The sequence below is a fragment of the Ochotona curzoniae genome, unplaced genomic scaffold (genome assembly GCF_017591425.1).
Source record: "Ochotona curzoniae isolate NIBS_2020 unplaced genomic scaffold, NIBS_Ocur_1.0 contig_3644, whole genome shotgun sequence".
Taxonomy (NCBI): domain Eukaryota; kingdom Metazoa; phylum Chordata; class Mammalia; order Lagomorpha; family Ochotonidae; genus Ochotona; species Ochotona curzoniae.
Window position 1 is genome coordinate 1 of NW_024465934.1, and position 22,334 is coordinate 22,334.

The 22,334-nt window shown below is 49.4% G+C and overlaps 1 protein-coding gene and 1 long non-coding RNA gene across 2 annotated transcripts; both read left to right on the forward strand.

Moving 5' to 3' along the window:
• The first annotated feature begins 7 nt into the window (after positions 1-7).
• On the forward strand, positions 8-9,746 carry LOC121158209 (nuclear body protein SP140-like protein). The gene is made up of 7 exons (XM_040982866.1): positions 8-92; positions 2,723-2,865; positions 3,998-4,036; positions 7,131-7,172; positions 8,019-8,134; positions 9,564-9,684; positions 9,729-9,746. Exons 1-7 carry the CDS (start codon positions 56-58, stop codon positions 9,744-9,746), a joined length of 516 nt encoding a protein of 171 aa, XP_040838800.1. The 5' UTR covers positions 8-55.
• Positions 9,747-9,889: 143 nt separating this feature from the next.
• Positions 9,890-13,107, forward strand: LOC121158212. The gene is made up of 3 exons (XR_005884170.1): positions 9,890-10,029; positions 10,544-10,684; positions 12,273-13,107. It is a non-coding gene; the product is annotated as an uncharacterized LOC121158212 (long non-coding RNA).
• Positions 13,108-22,334: the final 9,227 nt, after the last annotated feature.

The following is a 22,334-nucleotide window of genomic DNA, read 5'->3' on the forward strand; positions in this document are numbered from 1 at the left end:
TATACAAAAAATTGCAAAATTCAACGGTCCTGAGCTTCCCGTCGAATGTGGACCCATGGAGGGGATTCTATACAAGAATCTGCTGCAACAAGGTGAGCTTCATGGGCTTCTGTGAGTTACCGCTGAAATGCCCCTGCAAAGAGCGTGCAGTTCAGGAGGCAGACCACCATGCTGAGCCTCCAAGTCCTGCTGTGTTCTGTAACATCGCCAGGAGAAGCCCTAGGACTCAGTCTGCAGCTGTGCCCCCAGCCAGTGGTTCTCTAAGTGAAGGACAGCACAGCAGAGTCAGCAAAGGAAAAAGACACTTAGCTCTGGTCCAGAGGAGACCGAGAACAAGCCCCTTGGGAGCCCTATCTGCTGCAGGCGCATAGGGCACAGTCCTGCATGTGTCACATGGTGACTGCCAGGGAAAGCCAGGATTTCCATCAAAAGGTAATCAGTCATGGAGACGGCCTCTCCATGGCGCATTCCCAATCCCAAACTCACAGAAGGAAAGCAGGTGTTCTGCATAAGCTGCGTGGCTTGCACACACACACTTGCAGGCACAGCTGACCACTCTTCTCAGTTCTGAGGATGGCAGAACCCCTCCTGAACTCCATCCCATAAGGCCAGCTCAGGACCGACCATTCCCCATTGGCTCTTCTAAGGATAGTCCCAGGCTCATGGTGCTAGCTTTCTTATACACACACGCCAGATGTCCTGTAGTAACAGTGGCTTTTCCAACCTCTGAAATGCGTAAGACATTAGCCTACTGGGCCATATCTCCTCTCATCATGAGAAAGGTCCACAGGATGCCATTTAGCACTTGACACCAGCTCAAGCAGCTCAAAACCTGGATTAAAAAAATGCACACATCTGAGAAATCCCACAGGCCCTTCATGGGCCCTCTCCCCATAGCAGCCTTATGCTAGGGGCGCAGAGCTCAGGATTTGGAATCAGAAGAAAGATCGGCAGCCTGTTTCAGATACACTATGGTGTGTCAGTCAGTTTTCCATTCCTACAATGAAATACCAGAGGCAAGCTCCGTTATAACAAAAAGAGGTCGGCTTAGCTCTTGTGTTTGGAGGCTGCAAGTGTGAGATGAGGCAGCCACATGTGTCCACCCTCCAGTGAGGGCCTCCTGATGGATGGCACCTGGATGGGTGGACATGAGAGGAGAGCACACTGCGAAGCAGAAAGCCCAAGAGCAGCTGGACTCCTGCGATTCCTTCTGTGGGCAGCCCCTCAAGCACCTGCAGGGTTCCCATGATGCCTGACTTCTTCAGGGTCCAGCCACTTCTCCCATGGCCACACTAAGGACCTAGCATCCCACACATGAAGACTTGGGGGACAAACTCAGAAAATGCCTTCGCCATGACAGTGTGCGTCAGGTGTGACATGATACTCAGTCGCTGTGGCTCTTAACTTCCCCCCACACACAATGAGAACAAGTAAAACTTGCCTCCCCCTTCTCTGCCAGTTTCTCCCACTTCCACAGTATACCTCTGGGCTCCAATGGCTGTTTAAGTATTTGCTCTATGATTCTATTTCATATTTGTAACTTAACTTTTCACTTTGGAAAACATTTCTGTAATAGAGGTTTATTTAGTGCCTCACACTGTGTCTCACTAAATCTTCACCTTGCAAGCACCAGAATCTAGTTCAGGTCTCAGATGCTCCACTTCCCATCCAGCTCTCTGCTTGTGGCCTGGGAAAGCAGCCGAGGACAGCCCCAAGCCTTGGGACCCTTCACCTGCGTGGGTGACCAGGTAGAAGCTCCTGGCTCCTGGCTTCAGCTCAGCTCCAGCTGTTGAAAATGTTTGGGGAGTCATCCAGCAGATGAAAGATTTTTCTGTTTCTCCTCTCTGTGAATCTGCCATTCCAATTAAATAAATGTATCTCAAAATATTTATTTCCATTGGAAAGGCAGGCTTATTTACAGAGAGAAGGAGAGACAGAGAAAGATCTTCCATCTGCTGCAGGTTCACTCTTCAAATGGTCGCAACAGCCGAAGCTGAGCCTATCCAAAACCAGGAGCCAGGAACTTCTTCCAGGTCCCCCACGTGTGTTCAGGGTCCCAAGACCTTAGGCCAGCCTCTGCTGCTTTCCCAGGCCATTAGCAGGGAACTGGATTGGAAATGCAGCAGCCAGGATTCCAACCGACACCCATATGGGTTGCTGGTGGAGGATTAGCCTGTTGAGTCATAACACCAGAATCCTATAATAATAGTTAGTTTTAGCATGAAGTAGCCATGAGTACAGACCATGATAAAGAGTTGATGATCAATCATTATCTTGAGGAATGAAGTTATGCAAGTCATGGTGGAAGTAGCTGTAAAGACAGTTTCCACGTGGCTACATATAGCATGGGGCTGTATGTCCTCATCTGTCCCACTGATGTTTAGGCTGGCACAGAACCAGAGAGAGACAGGGAGGACAGTCCTGCTTGTTCTTCAGTGCTGCTCAACTGCTTTTTATCATAATAAAATATTGTGAACGGGTAAATATTGCTGGCAGTTATTCTCCACCTCACTGCATGAAAGTCCCAGACACAAATACACGATGCAGAGTCTCCTTCGACCCTGACCTTTCTTTCTGGGAATGGAGCACTGAGGTCTGTTGGGGAAACAGTCTCCTGTGACAGATGCAGAACCCCAGATGGGCAGCTCCACGGCCAGGGTGGTAGGAAGCCAGGCTTTAGTGCTGTCGCCATGGAGGAGCTAACCTTGTCCTGATCTTACAGGCTCCAGTCAGAAGTGTATACAGGGTGAGGATGGACGGTTCTTCACCCTGCGAGAATTTGAAATTGAAGGCGGCTACAAGGCATCCAGGAACTGGAAGCAAAGCGTGCGCTGCCTCGGGTGGCCCCTGAAATTTTTGATCCAGGTATTTTGGTGACTTGAGGTCTTGTCAATGCTTTACCATCAAGATTCACCAGTCTGGACTTTGGGGGACCTTTGCTGTGTCCACAAAGCCATCCTGACTACATCCCAGGGTGACAATGCAATTGTAGCTTTACTGCACAACTCAGTGTCTCCATGATTGGCTTGCTTTACAGCCTGGTCCTGTAAGTACATTAGCATGTCCCCTTTGGGGGACAGGATGGTTGGCACCTTGTGGTCTTCATTCTGCCACAAAGGAATTGTGCAGTGGGTCACATGAGGGGAGAAGGGAGTGTGCAACTTTAGGAACCAATAAATGTACCGTCATAGAATTATGTATATGGAAATGCTGAATGGTGTGGGTAGTTCCTAGATTCTAGTGTATTTCAGCTAGATGAACCAGTCAGTGTTAACCTTGAAAGAGGACATAAACAGAGTACATTATAAGTGATAGCTTTGCCCCTTCCATGAATCCCCTGGCATGGACAAGGCAGGAACAGGCTCTCCGTGCAGATGAACCTGTTGAATTTCAAACCCGGATACTGAGCTCTTCCAGCACACCTCAGACAGTCCTTGCTTGTGGCATTCTTGCAATGAAGAAAGGGTTTTTTGTAAAGCAAATATTTAATGAGCTCCATCTCAAGCTACAAGAGAGGGCCAGGTATGAATCCCAAACTAGGGAGATGGCTGCCCCCAACCACGGAGTAGCATGGGGCGCATGCTGGAGTAAGGAGCATTGGCAGGAGGTGAGGAAGCAGCTGGATGAGGGACTGTCGTTTCTGGCTCTGAAGTCAAGGGCAGATTCCCAGGACAGTTTTCATGTCCAAGAACAGTCTGGCAAACAAGAATGATGAACAGGGCATCATATGTGCACACAAAGGACAGCCAGAATTGTGCTGCACCATGTGCTGGGACACATCTGGTTAAAAAGGCTCCAGTTGTTAGCTCAGCTGATGGTAGAGGGCAGGAAGCCCTCCATTACCAGAGCATCGTGGAAAACAATCTCCATGAAGACATCTTGACTTAGAGCTGACAGTGAGACACCCAGATAGAAATTGCTAGAAGATAGTCATAGACACAAGCCTCACAGAACAAAGGCAAGATCCATGATGTCGCTGACTGTTTCTGTCTTTCAGAAAGGATTTCTGCAAAACCCACCAAGAAGCAGAAGAAAGGTGACTATCGCCTGACTTCCTACCAGTGTCTCATCCATCCAATCTCTGATTTTCCGTGATAAAATTAATTTTATTCATGATGCTCTTGCTGCTTCCAAACATCGCACAAGGTAGGAGGCTTTGGGCACTGGAAGCTGCAGCTGGAGATGGGAGCAGTCCTGCAGAATAAATGATCAGAGTGAGCCCCCCTGGTATGTATTTCACTGTCACGCCACTTCCAGTGGAGCCTGCGTGAGAAATCACCAGGCCGAGGCGGAAGCTTCAAGGAAGGATGCCTCCTGGACTCGGCTGCATCTCTAGTGGTCTTGGCATTCCTGACTGTGCTCTCTTTGCTCTTATCTTCATGGCTGGAATAATACTACTTGTGTTCGGCAAAGGCTCAATGTTCCTTTATAGTTCTATGAAGCCTTCTGACAGGAGACTGGACAAGGCTGGCAAGCAGTCTGAGATAAAACTATCAGGTCACTAGCTTTAACAAACCTACCTGGGACTATGTTTGAGAATTCCTAAAAAGAAGATTATAGTGGAAATCTATAGCTTAAAACACCATACAGGAAGAAAAACTAAGAAAAATAGACAGGTTAATATTAAAGCCAATGTAAGGCACAAAACACAATGAGAGCTAAGCGCTTAATGATTAAAACTGCAGCTGGTGCCACACCGCATCCACAAGAAATAGCAACTGCAGGCTGTCACCAGGCTGTTAGAGAACAATCTTTTATCAGCAGACCCACTTACCTCCCTGGAATAATTGTTTGTGAAATGTAACCACATGAATAAACAAAGAGAACATCCCTTTGCAATCATCTACTATATATAAGCTGATGCCTTGCTTTTGCAAAATGCACTCACGTACAACTGCCTTGCGTTGTCGTGTCTGTCTGTCAACCGCGAATTCTTGCCCACCGTTCCAGGGGTCCTGTTCCCGTCGGACTGATTGCTCCCAGCTGAGCCAGTCTGTCGCATTTCACTAGATCTGAAATGTCGTACTTTCTTAGAGCTAAGCACAGACGATGGAAGTGGAGTTTAAAAAGCAAGTGTGGGTTTGAAATACATACAGGGAAGGAGCAGCTGTTTCGCTGGGAACATCCTATGATCACACTAAATGACCTAATGTAGAATTCCCCAGGGAACGAACATCACCCAGTGGCCAAACAACAAAAACACATCCTCTGCCTTTCATGCATACTTTCCCTGCACTGCACATAAGCTTGTATACACACACACACACACACACACACACACACACACACACGGGAAATGCTTTTGCTTTATTACATTCTGAGAAGAACAGGACTGCAGCAGAAGTGCCCTGTAAGCCTGCTGATCTGCAGTCTCTCCTTTGTGAAGAGACCTCGGCCTATCAGAGGGGCTCTACAGACCCCATGCCATCAGTGATGGTGGAGACTCCCTCCGTGTGAGCGAGCCATTATGGAGTTCACAGACCAGCGACCTCCATGCTGTGTGGACTCCAGAGAAAGTAGTGAAAGCACTGCCTTGCCTGTCCTCGCCAAGGCTGCAGGTGAGCGAGCAAGCACGTGGTGCAGGAGTGTCAGGGAAGGACTTCCATTTCCATAACCTGTGGCATAGGTAACCTTCCACATCCCTTGCATACCAGGAAGCCAGTCCTCACAAAGCTGGCCAGGGGCCATTTTCTTCACTGACTTGATAACTAGAGATGCAGGGACAGGCTTCTGCATCCACCAAGGTTTCTGGAGAGAAGTGATTTGATCTATTGATTAAGTGAGTTCAGCATAGGCTAATCCAAAGCTGGTCATCTCCCTTCCTTCGCTTCATCACAGGTGCTCCCCCGCCATGCCCTAAGCACCTGCTCCAAAGGTGAAACCACCTCAGCTCCCAGAGGGTCTCTCCACCGGGTCTTCCACCCCAGCCCTTGGTTTCTGATTCTTGTGTTATGCATCCATTCAACAAGCAACTGTGGAGCAGCTATTAGGTGCCAGGTGTTATGCTGATCAGTGGTAATGCAGAGCAGGCCAATATGACTGAATTGTGTAAGCCTCCTGCCTGACTTGGCATAATAATACATGGTGGGGCTGGGGGAAAATGGAGTTCTGCACCACTCAAAGAGGTGGGCAGTGACATGGCCATCATCTCCAGTCTGTGTGGTCTGAGTCACACTGAGTGCTGTGGGCAGGAGGTAAGAGCTGGGGTAGCCATTGTTCTAGGCTGGAGGGAGGCCAAGCCATCCCAGATACCCAGGGTCCATGTAGCTGGGATTCAGGAGAATGTGGAGAAGTCCCATCTTGAGGAAGAAGAGCTGTGAGCACTGGAGACTCTGGGAACTTGTGGTCCTCAGCATTGCATCCCACTGAGGAGGTCTTTTGGGGGCTGCTGCATTGCTCTGAACTGAATGGTTATGAGAGTCAGTGAATGGTGACCCAGCCTGGTTTCCACGGTCCTAACTTAGAGGAAAAGGGCCAAGGGCCCCCACGTGGGAGGACCAGCACAGTGTCGTGGCTTAGTCTGGGAACCAAGGCCAGGCTCCCTGCATGGCCTCCAAAGGCCTGCACCTGGGGTTGAAGAACCAGGTCTGAAACCTACTTAAAGCCAAACCTCCATGAACACAGTAATGAATGCTTTCCATTCTCTAGTTCGACACCCAGCCACATAAACACAGATACAAAATGAAACCAAGGGAGGGCTGTGGCACAAAAGACTGAAATGTTCTGTTCAGGTGTCACAGGTTAAACTGCTGCCTACAACACTGGCATGCCATCTGAGTGCTGGCTGAAGTTCTGGCTGCTCCACTTCTGATCCTAGTCCCTGCTGATGCACCTGGGCAATGCAGCGAAAGGTGGCCCAGGTGCTTGGGCTTCTACTTCACATGGGAGAGACCCAGATGGAGTCCCAGGAGTCAGGCTTGAGGCTGGCTCAGTCCCAGCTGCTGTGATCATAGGGGAGTGAACCAGACGAGTCTCTGTGTGTGTGTGTGTGTGTGTGTGTGTGTGTGCCCCTCTTCCTCTGTAAGTCTAACAAATCTTTAAAAATAATTCTTTTAAAACTATACTCATGAAACTATGACTCATGAAACGTCATATCCAATATTGTGACTCAGTCTTTCTCTTTTCCACAGCGTACACAGCAGTCTGACAGCAGCATCTCTATTGACCCTTATGTAAGTACAGTCTCCTTCCTGTGATCCTGTGAGAGTCCGGGCTTCTCCCCAAGCACATGATCTCAGTCCTACTGCTGTCCCCTGCCGCATGCTCACAGTTGGCGGCAGAATGCCTTTCGTACCCTGGTTCTTTCACCTCAACACACAGAACTCCCAGGACAGGGTCTGCACCCAGGCCTGCCATTCAACTGCTCAGAGGCTTATGGATGGAACTACGGGACACAGAATGTCACAGAAGTTGACTCCATCATAGTATGTTCTCATGAACTGCCCTGGAACAAGTCAATTTAAATGATGAATGTAGCTAGATAACACACTATGTTTTGAGGCCAGGCTTTGCCAACCAAAAAATAATTGATTCAGATGATTTTTAGTTCATTTTTGGTGCTATTTCTAAGCTATTCTGGGTCTGAATCTCAGCTTTCATAAAAACTTCTGTCCTGTCACTGCCCTGCACCAGTGGCATCCCATATGAACACTAGTTTGAGTTGCAGCTGCTGCACTGCTGATCCAGCTCCCAGCTAATGTGCCTGGGAAAGCAGTAGGTGACGCTCCACATGCTTGGGCCTCTGCAGTCACATGGGAGACCAAATGGGGTTCCTAGCTCCTGGCTTCAGCTTAGCCCCACCTCTGCTGTTGCTGACACAGAGCCAGCACTTCCTGAACTTTACCGCACAACAGAATGGTCTTGAAAAATCTCCACTCGATGTGGATCCTTTCCTTTTGAGGTTGGAGACTTCCAGGTGTCACCTTGGCATGTGCAAGGTCACATGTCCTAGAATCCCAGTGTGTTGACCTGTGGGGTCTCACTAATCCCCAAGACATCTATTCCATCTCCTCTTTCAGCCAGAGAACTCCAATGAGTGTGACATGTGCTGCCAAGGGGGGATGATTTACTGCTGCGATACCTGTTCAAGATCCTACCACCAGGACTGCCACATCTCACATATAGACCCTAAGAGGTTAGTAAGCCACTTCCCCACCCAACCCTCTCCTGGTACAGCACCTGCATCATTCACAGCTGGCCTGCCGGGTTCTGGGTCCTGGTGAGAGCTTCAAGGATCTATCAGATGAGGATCCATAAGGATCTCCCAGAGCTCTAACGTGGCCAATAGCAGCAGACTCATAGAGGCAGAGTCTCTTCAGATGGTTCCTAGAACCTCACACACTGACACAGTGACACCATCCTACCCTGGCTGTTGGTTCAAGCCATATCTCTCCCCTCTCCCCGACCCTCTACCATACACACACATACGCATCCTGACCTGCTGTGGCAACATTGCAAGCATGGTTGTTAGGGCCTTCAGAAGGCTGTGCCACTATCTGTCAAGTCAGCTGATTCTGCATCGCAAGGAGCATGGTAAGGTCTGTGAACTCTGTGGATGTGAGCCCCTGCTTCAGACAAGGCTGATGCTGTGTAGGTTACCATGGAGACCGATGAGGTGTCCTGAGAATGATGCTCTGGGTAGAACTGCTGTGGCCAGGAGAATGGCCTCTATGAGGAAGGCATCTGTCCTGGTGAGGTCAAAGCTTTCTCCTTCCATGTTGGGAGGGATCAAGTAAGCCACCTGCCCCCAGGGTGCCATCTGAGGGCATCAGTGCAAATGCATGCCTTTGATGAACTGGACAAACTATAGAGGCAGAAGACAGAACAGCCGTTTTGATCAGCCTGTATATAGTCCCAGATCCACGCTGGTCTGGGTCCATGGAACATGCACTGAACATCCTGGGAGAGGTGACATCTCAAGGATGAGTTATTGTATGTGTATCTGATTTTCTTTTTTTTATATATTTATTTATTTTGTATCTGATTTTCAAAAGCCTCACAGCACAGACAGCAGGGGAGAGACACTGGGGAATGACTCTTAGGGCAAATGGAAGGTGTCTAACTCATTTGTAGGTTTCCTTTCCAAGAAGGTTTTACGGGACAAATTCTAGAATGGAATAAGGCAGTGTCAGAGTAGAAGATGCCTATAGCTTGGCTTTTGCCAAAAGTGAAAAAAACAGAAACCTGGCTCTCCTGAGTTTGACAAAGATGAGGTTGATGCATCATGGCCCAAGACACCAGTACTTAAGGTGCTAATTTCTAAGACTTGACTGTGCCAAAAAGGAATCGTTATCAAACTCCCAGAGGCTCTGATGCAAACTCCAGGTTTGGAGGTGAATGAGACTCCATCGCTCCTTAGGCATGTCACTCAACAGGCTTGTCACTCGTGCTGCCACTCTTGATGGGAGGGGAGTCTCTAGTTACAGAAAACAAGGGGTCTCCAAGAGGAGAGTGAGAGAAAGATGGAAACCACAGGTCAGTCTTGAGGAGAGGACTTCAGCAATCACAGAATCCCTGACTGACTCACCGATCCTGTCTTTGCTCACTTATGTCCAACCTCCTAGCAACCCATGGAGTTGCCTCAACTGCAGGACCAAAGACATGTGGCAGAGTTGTGGGAAGAAACAGCCACTTCATCAGGAATCAGAGGTGCTGCAGATGCAGATGAAGCCTGAGCAGCAGCTGGTGAGTGGTGCCAGGAGCCTGAGGCCACTCCTTGCCGGGCACAGGGCAGGAGCGCAGTCTGACAGCAGGCTGAACCTGTGCCTGAAGGTAAACCACAGGCCCTCACTGGGCTTCCATCCCACGACCTCACACCAGAGTGTGGTCTTCAAAGGAGACCCGCATTCCATGTGTGCTCCCAAGAGTCCGCAAGCCTGGAAGCTGTGTTCTGCCTGGGCGTGTAGGTGAGCAGCTCTATGCAAGGGGCCTTTCCCTCACTGTCTTCATCTTCTACAGAGATGCGAGTATCTCCTCCTGAAGGTATACCAGTGCTCAGAAAGTACCGCTTTTGCCTCGAAACCGCATTATGTAAGTAGCAGCCACAGCCTGAAGGCTGTGAACTTGTGATTGGAAATTGTACAAACAGCTTTTCTCTCTGCTTTCTGGGTGACTGTCTTCCTTCATATGTCTTATCACAGATCATCCTAGATGAGATCTCAAGTTTGCATCGTAGATGGGGGGCTGAAGCCACATAATTTGACTTCTCAGAATCTGGAAGCTGCAAGGCTCAGATGAGGGTGCCAGTGGGGTTGGGCTTAACCCAGGCTCCTCCTCTGAGAGAGCTAGCTGCACCAAGAAGGAGGGAGCTCCTGAGGGTCTCCACAAGGGCACCAAGCCAATGGGGAGGCTCCACCCTCACAACATGGTTACCTCCCAACAGCTCTTACACGGGGGGAGGAGAGTGTCAGGGTTCAGCCATGCAAGGGAGGCGGGAGGGGGAGGAACACACGCCCTTTCCTCATCCACCCACCCTGGGAGTCTAGAGAAAGCAGGCGTGGAGCCACACCCCCAGCCCTCCCATTGTATTTGTTGATCTCAACAGGGCACCCAGCCATGCCAGGGCACACAGGGGCCCGTGTTAGACGAGATCAAGAAGAAGCTGCGCAGTCAGGTGTACTCGCACGTGGGGGGCTTCGTGCAGGACATGCGCCTCATCTTTCAGAACCTCAAGGCGTTTTGCAGCGTAAGTGATGCTCCTAGCGTCCCTGCTCTCCGTCATGGCCTTTCTACCTTGCATCTTCTATAGAGCGAATGTTTCAACTGCCCTCGTCAGTTGAGAAGCTCATACAAGCCAACGTGATAATGACAACCTGGAAGTATCCAGAAAGCTCTGGGGGGAAATAGCCCAAGCCAGAAAGCGTCACTGCCAGCAGGACCTAAGGCCCCTGCCTGTACTCTCTCACAGATGGAAGATTTCTGCCAAGGCAGAACGCTCGGCGTTCAGCAGAGCTGTTCACCCCCACAGGAAAGACAAGGGCATTTTCAGGGCAATCAGCTCTTCCCATCTTGAAGGGATGCTGTCATGGACGCCCTGTTAAAGCCTGGGTTCACTTGCCCCATGAGCAGCCAGTCCATGGCTGATGCCAGTACGGTGGTGAGAGAAAGTGGGTGTTGATTTTGCACTCCGTGATGCCCTGAGGGACTGAGGGCAGCAAGGCTTAGGGACTAAAGCTGGGGCTGAGCCGTGCTCCCCAGCTTGTGTGCCACGGTGCTGGCAGCTTTCCTGTGATTGGTCGGTGGCTGAAGCCCCCGCAATTTCCTGAGAACATTGTGATGGCAGAGTGGACCAGAGGCCACCATAGATGGACATGGTCACTGTTTTGTTTGGTCAAGGCCAGGGGTTCTTGTGAAGTGTCTCAAATGGAATCCAGCTGCTCGAGATGAACTAGAGAGGTCATCATGGCTTTGCAGTCTCGTGGCTGCAGTCTTGTGGGGCTAGACTGATCCTTTTCCATAGAGTCATCAAGGCGGAGGCATAAGAGGACACGTTGAGGGGCGAGGCCGGAGCCTGCTAGTCTACCTCCCAGCCGGTAGGGACAGGCCCTGCAGACGACACCACACCAACCACCTCCCACCTTCAAATCCTGCTTTGCTTTACGCCTGAATTTCCTAGTCCTATAGCAAAAATAGTGAAAGGCATTCCCAAGGGGTGAGGTCAAGGTACAAGGGAAACGTGAATTAAAGGTAGACACTTTTGTGCTATCACATTATTACATTTAAAATGTGCTAGTATCTAGTATCTAGAATTCATAAAAGTGACATCTATCCATGAATTCATAAAAGTTATCCAATATCTAAAATTCATAAAATTAAATCTCTCCGTGAACTGCCCATCAGGAATTAGCCTGAAGTTTGTGAGTTGAGTATTCCTAACCAAAACATGTGAAATTCCAAATGTTCAGAAAATTCCACACTGTAAACCTTTGCTTCATGCATTAAATTATTAAAAGTTGCGTGCACACTTACCTACGGGCCGTGTGGAAGGCACAGACGGTACATCAATGAATTTTTGTGTGTGAACTCAGCCTGTATAAACAGTGCATCCTGTTGCGCATGTGCAAATGTTTGCCAAGTCTCCAAAACGCAGAATCTGCCGCACTCCTGGCTCCAGGCGTCTTGGGGAAGAGGTGCAGAGTCTGCTTTTCCACCTTCCAAAGAGAAACCACCAGAACAGCAGAGCACACCTGCCTTCCGGCTGTGGGGCTCATGCCCACGGGGGAGGTGAGGAGTGGAGCCCCACAGTGGCTAATGTCATATCTATTCCTTTTCAGGATGGAGTGTTCCTGAGTGAACTCGAGGCCAAGTTTGAGAAGAACTTCCAACATATTTTTGCAGTTCAGGAAACCGGGCAGAGCATGTCTTAGTTGGAGCCCACCGCTTGTCAACATTTCTTAGCCATCCCTGACCACCTATTTGTCTAAACTAAATTTAGACTTGTCCAAGTGTTCGGATTGAACCACTTGGAGAGAAAGTTGCTGTGGAAGAAGGGCACCTTTCTCCACAGAGCGTTGGCCTGCTCATGGCCTCCATGCATTCAGATCCTTCATCAGATCCTTCAGCAACGTCGTCTCTTCCCACACAGGACTGACATTCTTCTTCACCCCGAAGTATTTTATGTTTCGGTTGTTACTGTCAACGGTACCACTCTCCCTGTGCTTTGTTACTGTCGACTGTTACAGAAAGCTCCTGAGATCTGTGCATTCACTCACACACATGCAGATGTAAGTGCAGAGATCACTCCCTTACTGAATGCTGGGCAGTACTGGCGATTGTTTTCTGTTTTGTTTTGTTTTGTGCCTGGTACCCAAAAGCATCAGGAAGACTTGGTGGATACATGACATTTCCGTGGAACCGCGATTGACTCCACTGATGGAAGCATTCACTACCTGGGCTCTGAAAGCTCTGACGAGCCTTGGCTCTGCTGGAGGGTGGCTCTGCCTAGATGGTTAGGGTCAGCCACTCCAGGTGGCTTCCTGATGCCACCAGAAAGCCCACAGGGAACATCCGAGACCGTGGATGCGGCGTATTCTCTTAGAACATACTTTTTCTTATGAGTGAGTGTACATTCAGCAATGACAATAAAAATAAAGAACAGTGAAACATAAACCAGTCCCGTAGTCATTTCCATTGTCCGTATCCAAAATTGCACATTGTATGTAATTTACGTACCTGCTCTATCTTTATGCACCTGGCCACGGTTTGCTTCTGCCAGTACCACCGCCTGGCACTGTAATGCTAGGAAAGCCGCAGCATCGCTGACTGATGAGAATGTCTGGCTCCATTACAAACCTAGGACCACCCTTACACATGCCTCCCTTCTGTGGCCAAAGCATCATCATGGAGTATATGACTCTACAGACATGGACAACTGCGGGGAAATGAGTAACTCTTCAGCAGGTGCCTTATAGTCCAGGCTGCAATACCACCTCCAGATTTCAAAAGGAGGATGGAAAGGCCAGGGAGGTGGGAGGGTGAGCAGAGAAGGTAGGCACTGGATGAAGCTTCCTGTAGTGCAGAGGGAGCCACTGTGATTCCAAGGACCCGGCTCCAGCCCTGCAGCACCGCATCACCTGTCACACATCACATGCCTGCAGGGAGCAGGATACAGAGCTCTCCTTGACCAACATCAGTTTCCCCTGTAACCCTTATGATTCACTCAGAAATATGCCTCCAAGGCAAGGGTCATCCGTGGCAGGTGCTCCCAGACCCTGCTTCCCAACATCACCAGAGAACACGGGGAGCTCGCAGTGGTCCCAAGCCACAGAGCAGTGACAATGCGGGGTCTCCCGACTGCTGTGGCATCCCCCCACAAGAGCAGACCAGGCCTGGGCCCACCCAGACAGAGCTCTGTGCACAAACCCACATCATCCTGGCACCTGTTAAGTCTTGCCCTGCAGCCCCCAGGCTGTACTATAAGTCAGGAGATAAGCTCTGGGTGAGTGCAGACCCATTGTCTCCGACTGCGACACAAACCCATCCATGGCACAAGGGTTGGCAGCTCTACTATCCATCTCCCACATACATTCCTCATGGTATTCCGTCCTTACATCTGGCAGGAAAAATGGCATGCCTCCCTATGAGTAGCTCTGGAAATGCCCCCTCCGAGGTAAGTCACTGACAAGGGCTTGCTCAAAGGGACCCGATGGGCACCCACCCCGTTACCTCCCCAAGAGCTTCCAGACCTGTCTAGCTGCAGGGCATGTGGGGTGTCCTTGTGCGGGGGACAAAGGTGCACCACTCATGTGACTCTGCCTGCTACCGGCTCATTCCTTGGAATCCATTGAGGCACCTTCCCCCACCGCACCACCACCTGCCCTCACCCTCCCACCCCAAGACTCCAGCCTCCCCAAGACAGCGAACCAGCAACCGGATGCTTGGCTCCAGATGAATGGAAGGCTTGTAGGAAGGAAGACAGGGCTGCCAGGGTCTTGCGGTCGTGCGGTGTCTGTGTGACTTCAGCCCAAGCAGCAGGGCCAGGGCCTGGCTGCACAGAGCCCTTTTAACTTGCTTCTGGTGAAACCCAACTCTAGGCTGGCAAACACTGGCACCCAGAAGCTCCCCACCTGTTGAGTGCACCCCTCCATGCTGGCCTGGAGCCATGCAGTTTGCACTACCTGCTTCTTCTCCTGGGCTCCCTCCTGATAGGGTGCCAGGGGCCACTGAGTTATAGAGAAATGAGGGGCAGCTGGACACACAGTTAGGCAGCCTCCTGGATTCCCACCTTCCCAGCTGCCACTTTCTCATTTTCTTCCGCAGGTTCCCTCCCACCCCTGACCTTGAAAGGTGGAAGCGACTGCAGGTCAGTTCTTGGGTAGCCTCGTTCTGGTCCCAGCTCCAGTGTCACTCTCTGTGCTGACAGGTCTCTAAGCCTCTGCCACCCAGGCAGGCTTCTGACCTCCAGGATTCTGACACCTCCACCTGACCCTGGAATGTCTATCTCGTGTTCTTGTTCTCCAGTAGTCAATGCAAGGAAATGAACAGAGCATCCACACACAGCACATGAATGCAGACAGAACTGGTGCCACTGTGAAAACAGCTCAGAAGGGATTACTTGAAGAATCAAAATGGCGGAATGGGTAAGGACACGTTTAAACGGATGGAGAAACATTTAATCAGGATGAAGCAGAGAGGACATTTTTCAGGAAATAGGAAAGGTGAGTACAACAGCAGAGGGGTACCTGGAGACTGACAGACACAGGAAAGCAGCGGGCACAGCAGTGTGGTGTTGCAGTGACTGATACTCCAGCACGGCGATCTGAACTCCACTAGCAGCCTGAACTCCACCAGCAACCAGGTGGGAAGGGACTTTCACTGGGTGCTCACCAGGTGAACCCAGACAGGGAACTATCTGTCCTGCTGGTCCGTTTGATTTGGCCAGGAGCAGAGACAGAGCAATAAATCTCAGGTGGTGTGAGAAGAGTGAATTTCATAGCCCAGTCAGCCCCCTAGAGCTGAATTGGGCACCATTTTGCGTAAGGAGGAAAGGGCAAGGGAAAGGACTGAGCATGCTCTAAGAGGGAGTGAGCTCATTTCTGACTCAGTGAACTGCAATGACGTGGCATTCTACAGGTTCCATCCAGGGCAGGTCTGGGTAACCCTCGGATCTGTCAGCCAGCAGATCAAGAACTGTTGTGGTAGCACGTCGGGCGCCATTTTGTGCACTGTGGCAATAGCTTTGGGACTGCAAGTGAAAACAGTGAACTGCGCTTGGGCTGAGCTCGTGAGAACTCACTGAGGTCCCGCAGGAAAATAATACCGACTGTGGCATCGTACCGGTCAAAATAGGTCAGTGTGGCATCCAGACCTAACGTCCAACAAGTTCCGACAAGATCAGCACCACCAACAACCTAACTAGATAGTACACCTGGTGTCTCAAATCCTGGAACCCACTCCAACCGGAAGAGGGAGAAAGGTTGCAGAGACACTGGTGCAGCCTCAGCACAGTATCACAGGAGGTGGAGAGCGGTGAGCCAAGAGCTGGGGCTGTGGAGATCACGGTGGATATCTGACATAAGAATCCAGGCCTGGAACTCGCTGGAGGTTGTGGCACAAGTGGCTGCAAAGCAAAAAAGTGGTGTACCAACTGTAATAAGTAAAATCGCATTGTAGACCTGTGGGTGACACAGCTTAGGACCTGCCCCAAGAAGAAGACTCTGCTAACTAGAAGTACAATGATCAAGAGCAAAAGAAGAGACAAAGGCACAATGAATCTTACTGAAAACTCCCCTGCAAAGGAGCAAAATCCTTTGGCCAACCTCAGAGTTCACTAAGGAAGACATCGAGAAAATGGGGGACACAGAATCCATAAGACTCATTTTAAAGATTCTGGTCAAAAATGAGAAGCTCATGCAAGAGTTCAAAGAATTTAAGGAAGCAGTAAAGCAAATCAAGGCTGGGATATCAGAAATTAAGAACACAGTAGAGCAAATTACAAGTACAGTGGAGAGTCTCCAAAATAGAATGAAGCAAGCAGAAGAAAAAAATCTCAGAATTGGAACATATCTCCTGTCACCAGGGGGAAACAAACAAAAAGCTGGAAGCAGAGCTGGATCAGGCCAAAAAAAGTATTCAAGAATTGAAAGACACTATTAAGAGGCCAAATATAAGAGTTATGGGAGTCCCGGAAGGTGCAGAAAGAGAAGCTGAGTTGCAAATGTATTTAATGAAATAATCAAGGAAAATTTCCCTAATCTGGAGAAAGAATTGGGAAACAAGATCCAGGAGGGACACAGAACTCCCAACAGGCTTGATCAAATGCAATCTTCACCAAGACACCTGATAATCAAGCTCTCTTCAATTGAACATAAGGAAAAGATCCTTAAATGTGCATGTGAAAAAAATCAATTGACATATAAAGGAATGCCAATTAAGCTCACAGGAGATCTCTCACAGGAAACTCTACAGGCAAGAAGAGAATGGAGTGACATATTCCAGATTCTAAAAGAAAAAAATTGTTGGCCTAGGATAACATATCCAGCAAAGCTTTCTTTCATCTTTGAAAATGAAATAAAATTATTCCAGAGTAAAGAAAAGTTAAAAGAAATTGCCTCTTCCAAACCTGCCCTACAAATGATACTTCAAGATGTTCTCTTGACAGAGAAGAGGAATAGCACCTACCAAAACCAAAGGCAAACGGGAAGAACATCCCAGTAAAATGACAACAGAAGACTAAATCAATGAACAATCCATTCCTAAAATGACAGGACCAAATTAACTCTGAATGTAAATGGCATAAGCTCAATCAAACATCATAGATTAGTAGACTGGATTAAAAAACAAAACCCATCTGTTTATTGTCGGGAGGAGACACACTCCAACAAAGATCAGCGGAAACTATATCACATGGGTTTTGTTGTTTTCTATTGGTTTCATCTCTTCAAAACACTTTCTTCTGATTAAATCATTCAATGACTCGTAGACCATGCAGTGGCATCACTTTCTTCAAGAAGGTTCTTGATTTTCACTTCTTCAGCTACACATTATACATTTAATAGCATGCTGTTTAACTTCTTGGTAGTGTTAATTTCTTTTTTCTCTCAGATGCTGAGTTTGTTTTGTGGCTCTTCATTTAAGGGAATGCATAGTAGTTGTGCAATGGAGATGGTCATATCTAGTAACATGTCATTTAACTTCATGGCATTGTAAATTTCTATTTTTCTTTCTATTGTTGATTTTGTATCATGACTTTGCATTTAAGGAAATGTACAGTAGTCATGTAATGGAGACTAACATCCAGATGTGAGGATGCAGTGTGGTATGCATTTCTGCTTCCAGACAAAGATGGACTTACAGTGAAACAGTTTATATTATATTTTGACAATAGGACTCAGGACTCTCTGCCATTGTCCATGCCCGAAAAGATGGACATATGACTGAGTATGAAGAACTATATATTAGTGATGATATAAAGGAACTAGGTGGGTGGGGGAGGGAATTGGGGAGGGGATAAGGGAATATGGAACTGTATCATAAAATGACAGCAATAATAATAAAATGTGAAAAAAGGGATTACTTTTCTTTTCAAGAAAGATTTATCTTTATTTGAAACGCAGAGTTACAGAGCGAGAAGAAACAAATATCTTCCATGTACTGGTTCATTCCCCAAAATGGCCACAAAGACCAGAGCTGGGAAAGAGCCAGGAGCTTCTCCAGGTCTCCTAGGTGGGTCTCCCATGTTCTGCTGCTTTCCCAAGTGCAGGGAGTTGGTTCCAAAGTGGAGCAGCCAGGACACACACTGGCACCCATCTGGCATGAGAACACTGCAGGTGTAGGCTCAACCTTCTGTGCCACACCAGCCCCAGGCATCACAGTTGAAACGTAAAATTCAAAGAGAATCCTCTTGACTTAGATTTTGACGTCGATTTGCTTTCTTTCGATCCCAAAGTCATAATCTGAAAGAATTGATGAGCTAGACATCACTAATTTTTTTAAATGTATGCCTGTCCCCAGCTGGCTGCTGGTGGGTCTCAGAACGGGGTGTCTCATGCCTGTATCCTAGACAACAGCCACCATGTGCACGTGGTAAGCTGTCCCTGGGCCTGCCTGGGCTCTGAGGGCTGCTCCCTTTGGGGAGAATACACCAAGGGGGAGGTCTCCAGGGCTGGGCAGGTCCAGGGCCCACCTGCGGCTCACATTGGGCAGTGAATGGGATTGGGGAGGGGCGCGACCTTGGGCCTGGGAGTTTAAACTTCCAGCAGCCTTCCGGCTGCTGGTGGGTCTCAGGATGGGGTGTCTCATGCCTGGGTCCCAGAAGACAGCCACCATGTGCACGTGATAAGCTGTCCCCAGGCAGCCAGTATGCCATTTGGTGCCAGGCTCTGCCTGTTGGCCGCCCAGCCGGGGAGCTCTGGGTTTTGGTTCTTTGAGCCGCTGCTTAGTTAGCTCCAGGTTGAACCCATTGTGCTTCTAGGACATGAAGCATTCGTAAAGATTCCCATTGGCAGTAACTCTTCCTTTGTAAAACTTGCAATCACTGAACAATGCTGACCACCAAATACCAGTCCATGCAGAAGCTATGGCTTGGGGCTTGTCCTGCACAATTATATCATGTTACCTGACATGATGATGGATCAGGAGAAGGGTTACAGTAAGCAAGCCATTACATTAACTAGCACTCAAGAACCATAACCGGGAGTAGATTCTGTGAGGGATGTGTGGGCCACATCCTGTGAAAATTCTAGCCCCACTGCTTAGCTCAAGAGTTGGGGTGGTGATAGACTAGATGTGACCATGGAGCCTGCCATCAATCACAGGTAAAGGAACCCCCAATAGTCTGGACTGGTCAGGGCAGCAGCACCCAAATGTGCATTCTGAATAGGGTGTGGGGTGGGCCGGCTGCAACGCACACCAGCTCATACAAGGCCAAACGGAAGGCCAGACTGCGCCGGGCACTGGCCTAAACCCAATGGCATGTATGAGAACTGGGTCTGGGAGTGGATTAAGTGGAGCAACTTGGGAAACTCCCTTGGCAAATTGTAACTCCCACTGGTGAACATGTGGTCCAGGCCTGGGGATTGGACAAGCTGGGAAAATTAGCTCCAATGGCTGGGTAATGTGTCAACTAGTAATGGAACAGACTGGACCGAACAGGACTGAGCAAACCTTAGCCCACAAGCAAAACTAGAGACCAGGACGGAGCACAGGTCATGCTGAGCTAGGCTCTTGTACGTACTGGTGTGCATGAGCCAGGAATGCTAAGCCACAGTGTTGAAGGCAAAGGTCAGGACAGGTAAGGGTCTGTGCCAAGCTGAGTCAGAGCAACCACTGGCATGCGCATGATCTATGGCTGCGAATAGGCCTGGTTGGGGAGCTAGGGGACAACCCCAGCTGGGTTGAGGTCCCACCAAGGGGCGTGTGACCTAGAATGGGAGCTACGTTCTGATCTGGAAACGGTTATAGTCTCCCTTGGCACAAGTGTGGACTGGGATTGGATGCACCGAACTGGGCCGGACCCCAACACCCCCTGGTGTCATGGAAGACTGGGATAGATGTGGGACAAACTAGGCAAGGTCTCTACCCCCTACTGAGCCATATGTGAGCCATATGTGGGTATGGACAAACCATGGTTGGGCTGAAACATCCAACAGCAAGAACCAGTTTGGGTTGAAGGCCAGTCAGGAAAAGCCACTGTTCCTGCTAGGACAGGAGGTAGACTGAGTAGGGTTGGCTCATGGACCCACTGGTAAGCGTGAAATCTGGCATTGGGAGAAGTTCTGATGGAGGAGCCTGGGCAACTGCTCTGGCAGGACACAGACCCGGCAGGTCAGCGCAAGAAACATGATAGGATACAGCCCAGAACAGGCCATGGAAAGTTTCCCACTGGCATACAATTGGCATGGGTCGGGGAAGACCAGGCTGAATCTGTTCACGTCATCTACTGGCATTCCAAGCATCAGAACAGTGTGTGTCAAGCCAGGTTCGGTCGCAACAAAGACTAGTGCACAATACGGAATGCCAAGGTGAGGTTGCCTGTACCAGAAGGGACCGCAGCGCCCAACCAGCAAGCATGAGAACAAGGAAGGGAGGCGAACGAGCCGGCAAGGGGAATAAGGGAGGCTTCCTTTGCTGGACAGCTACTCCCACTGGAGAGTGTGGGCTGGGATGGGGGCAGACCAGACTAAGCAGGGCTACAACACCTGTGTGCCTCATGTGGACTAGATCAGGGAAAAGCCAGGCTGGGCCGATTATTCCTACTGGTGCAAACAAAATTAGAGTGGGAGTTGGTTGTTTGGGCTTAGCTGCAGCATCAGCTGGCAGAAGCTGGCACTGGGGGCTAGGTCTGTCAAGTTAAACCACAGAACTACCTGGAGAGAGCACAATCCGGGAGTGGGAGAGGCCTGGGAGGGAAATAGTGGGCTCATCCATCTTGGGTAACCAATTCCATGGGAGGGCACGAAAACCAGGACAGGGGCTGGGGTGGAATGGGGTGTGGGACAGACTGGATTACTGCTACACATACTGGCAAACCAGGGTAGGGGCGGGCCTGGTGGGGGTTATTGCGGGTCGCTCCAACTAGGCTGCAGCTCCCACTGGTTTATGTGAGGGCCAAGTATGTGCTGGGCAGAACCAGGCTGGACTGCAACACCCATTGGTCCCAGTGGAAGTCGGGAGTGAAAACACAACCAACCCAGGAATTGCAACCACCAGCTGATCTGGACTGTGCCGGGCCCTATACTTGCTAGCACATACAAGAATCTGGTTTGAGTACAACTCAGATAAAGTTTGTTTGGAGATCTCCCCAATCAAAATGTTGGACTCTGAACCCTAACGAAGAAAAGAGAGAATATAGAACAGGTCAGCCAACCATCTCAGCTATGATGGACTATGTCAATCAGTGGATTCTTCAAGGACCTCATAGTGCTTGGAGTGGCAAGATTGGCAGCGATTCATAACTGTTGAAATATCAAATCCACTTGAGCAAGAACCTCAGGGCATACCCTACATGTGGGACTTGGGGAGGGTAGGAAATTGGGTGTACCTTCTCCCTTAATACCCCCTTTAAACATGAAGGAAACAATATGCACCTGCTGGGACCTTCTGGTTCAGGAGACTCCACACCTGCTTCCACTGCATCTTAGGTCATGGAGGCAGCACCCCGTGGGCACATCACGAGACACACTCTTGGAGGATCAGCGTCAGGTCTGTTTATTGCACACATGCACACAGCTAGACCCTCGTAGAGGCCGGGTGAGCTGCAGAACTAGTTGCGCACTAGGAAAAATAGCTGAGGGAGAGCCTAGCCTCAGCCCATATCTGATCAGAACTATTCAGTCTGTGTCAGGAGGTGGGACTGAGAGGTGTGATGGGGTGTGCCCCTGGCTGTCACCTGCTACCACGTGGCATTATAAGGATTGGAGACACTAGCATATCTTACATATTAATGAGTGATCCTTGTTTTCAAGACGTGTAAGTTACAAAAGTAACAGTTGTTCTAGGAATTCCAGGTTAGGTGCTTGGATCCCTGGCTCCAGCTTCCTGCTAATGCAGACCCAGGGGAGGCAGTAGCAGTGGCTCAGATAACAGGGTTCCTGCCCTCCACGTGAGAGTACTGGATTGGTTTCTGGCTCCTGGATTTAACAAGGTACAGACCAGGTCACTGGGGGCATTGGGAGTGAACCAATGGATAGGAAGTCTCTTTCTGCTTATCTCTCAAAAAAATTCCAGTTGTATATAATTCCATAATGCAGAAGATAAGTGTCCCTGTGATTCTCCTCTCAGGATAACAACGGTTGAGTATTTCAGATACTTGTATGGTTTCCGTGGCAGACCTAGCTGGACTCCTCCCTCATACATTACCACCAGCGTCAGCTTTCTGCTGCTGTCCTGACTGTAAC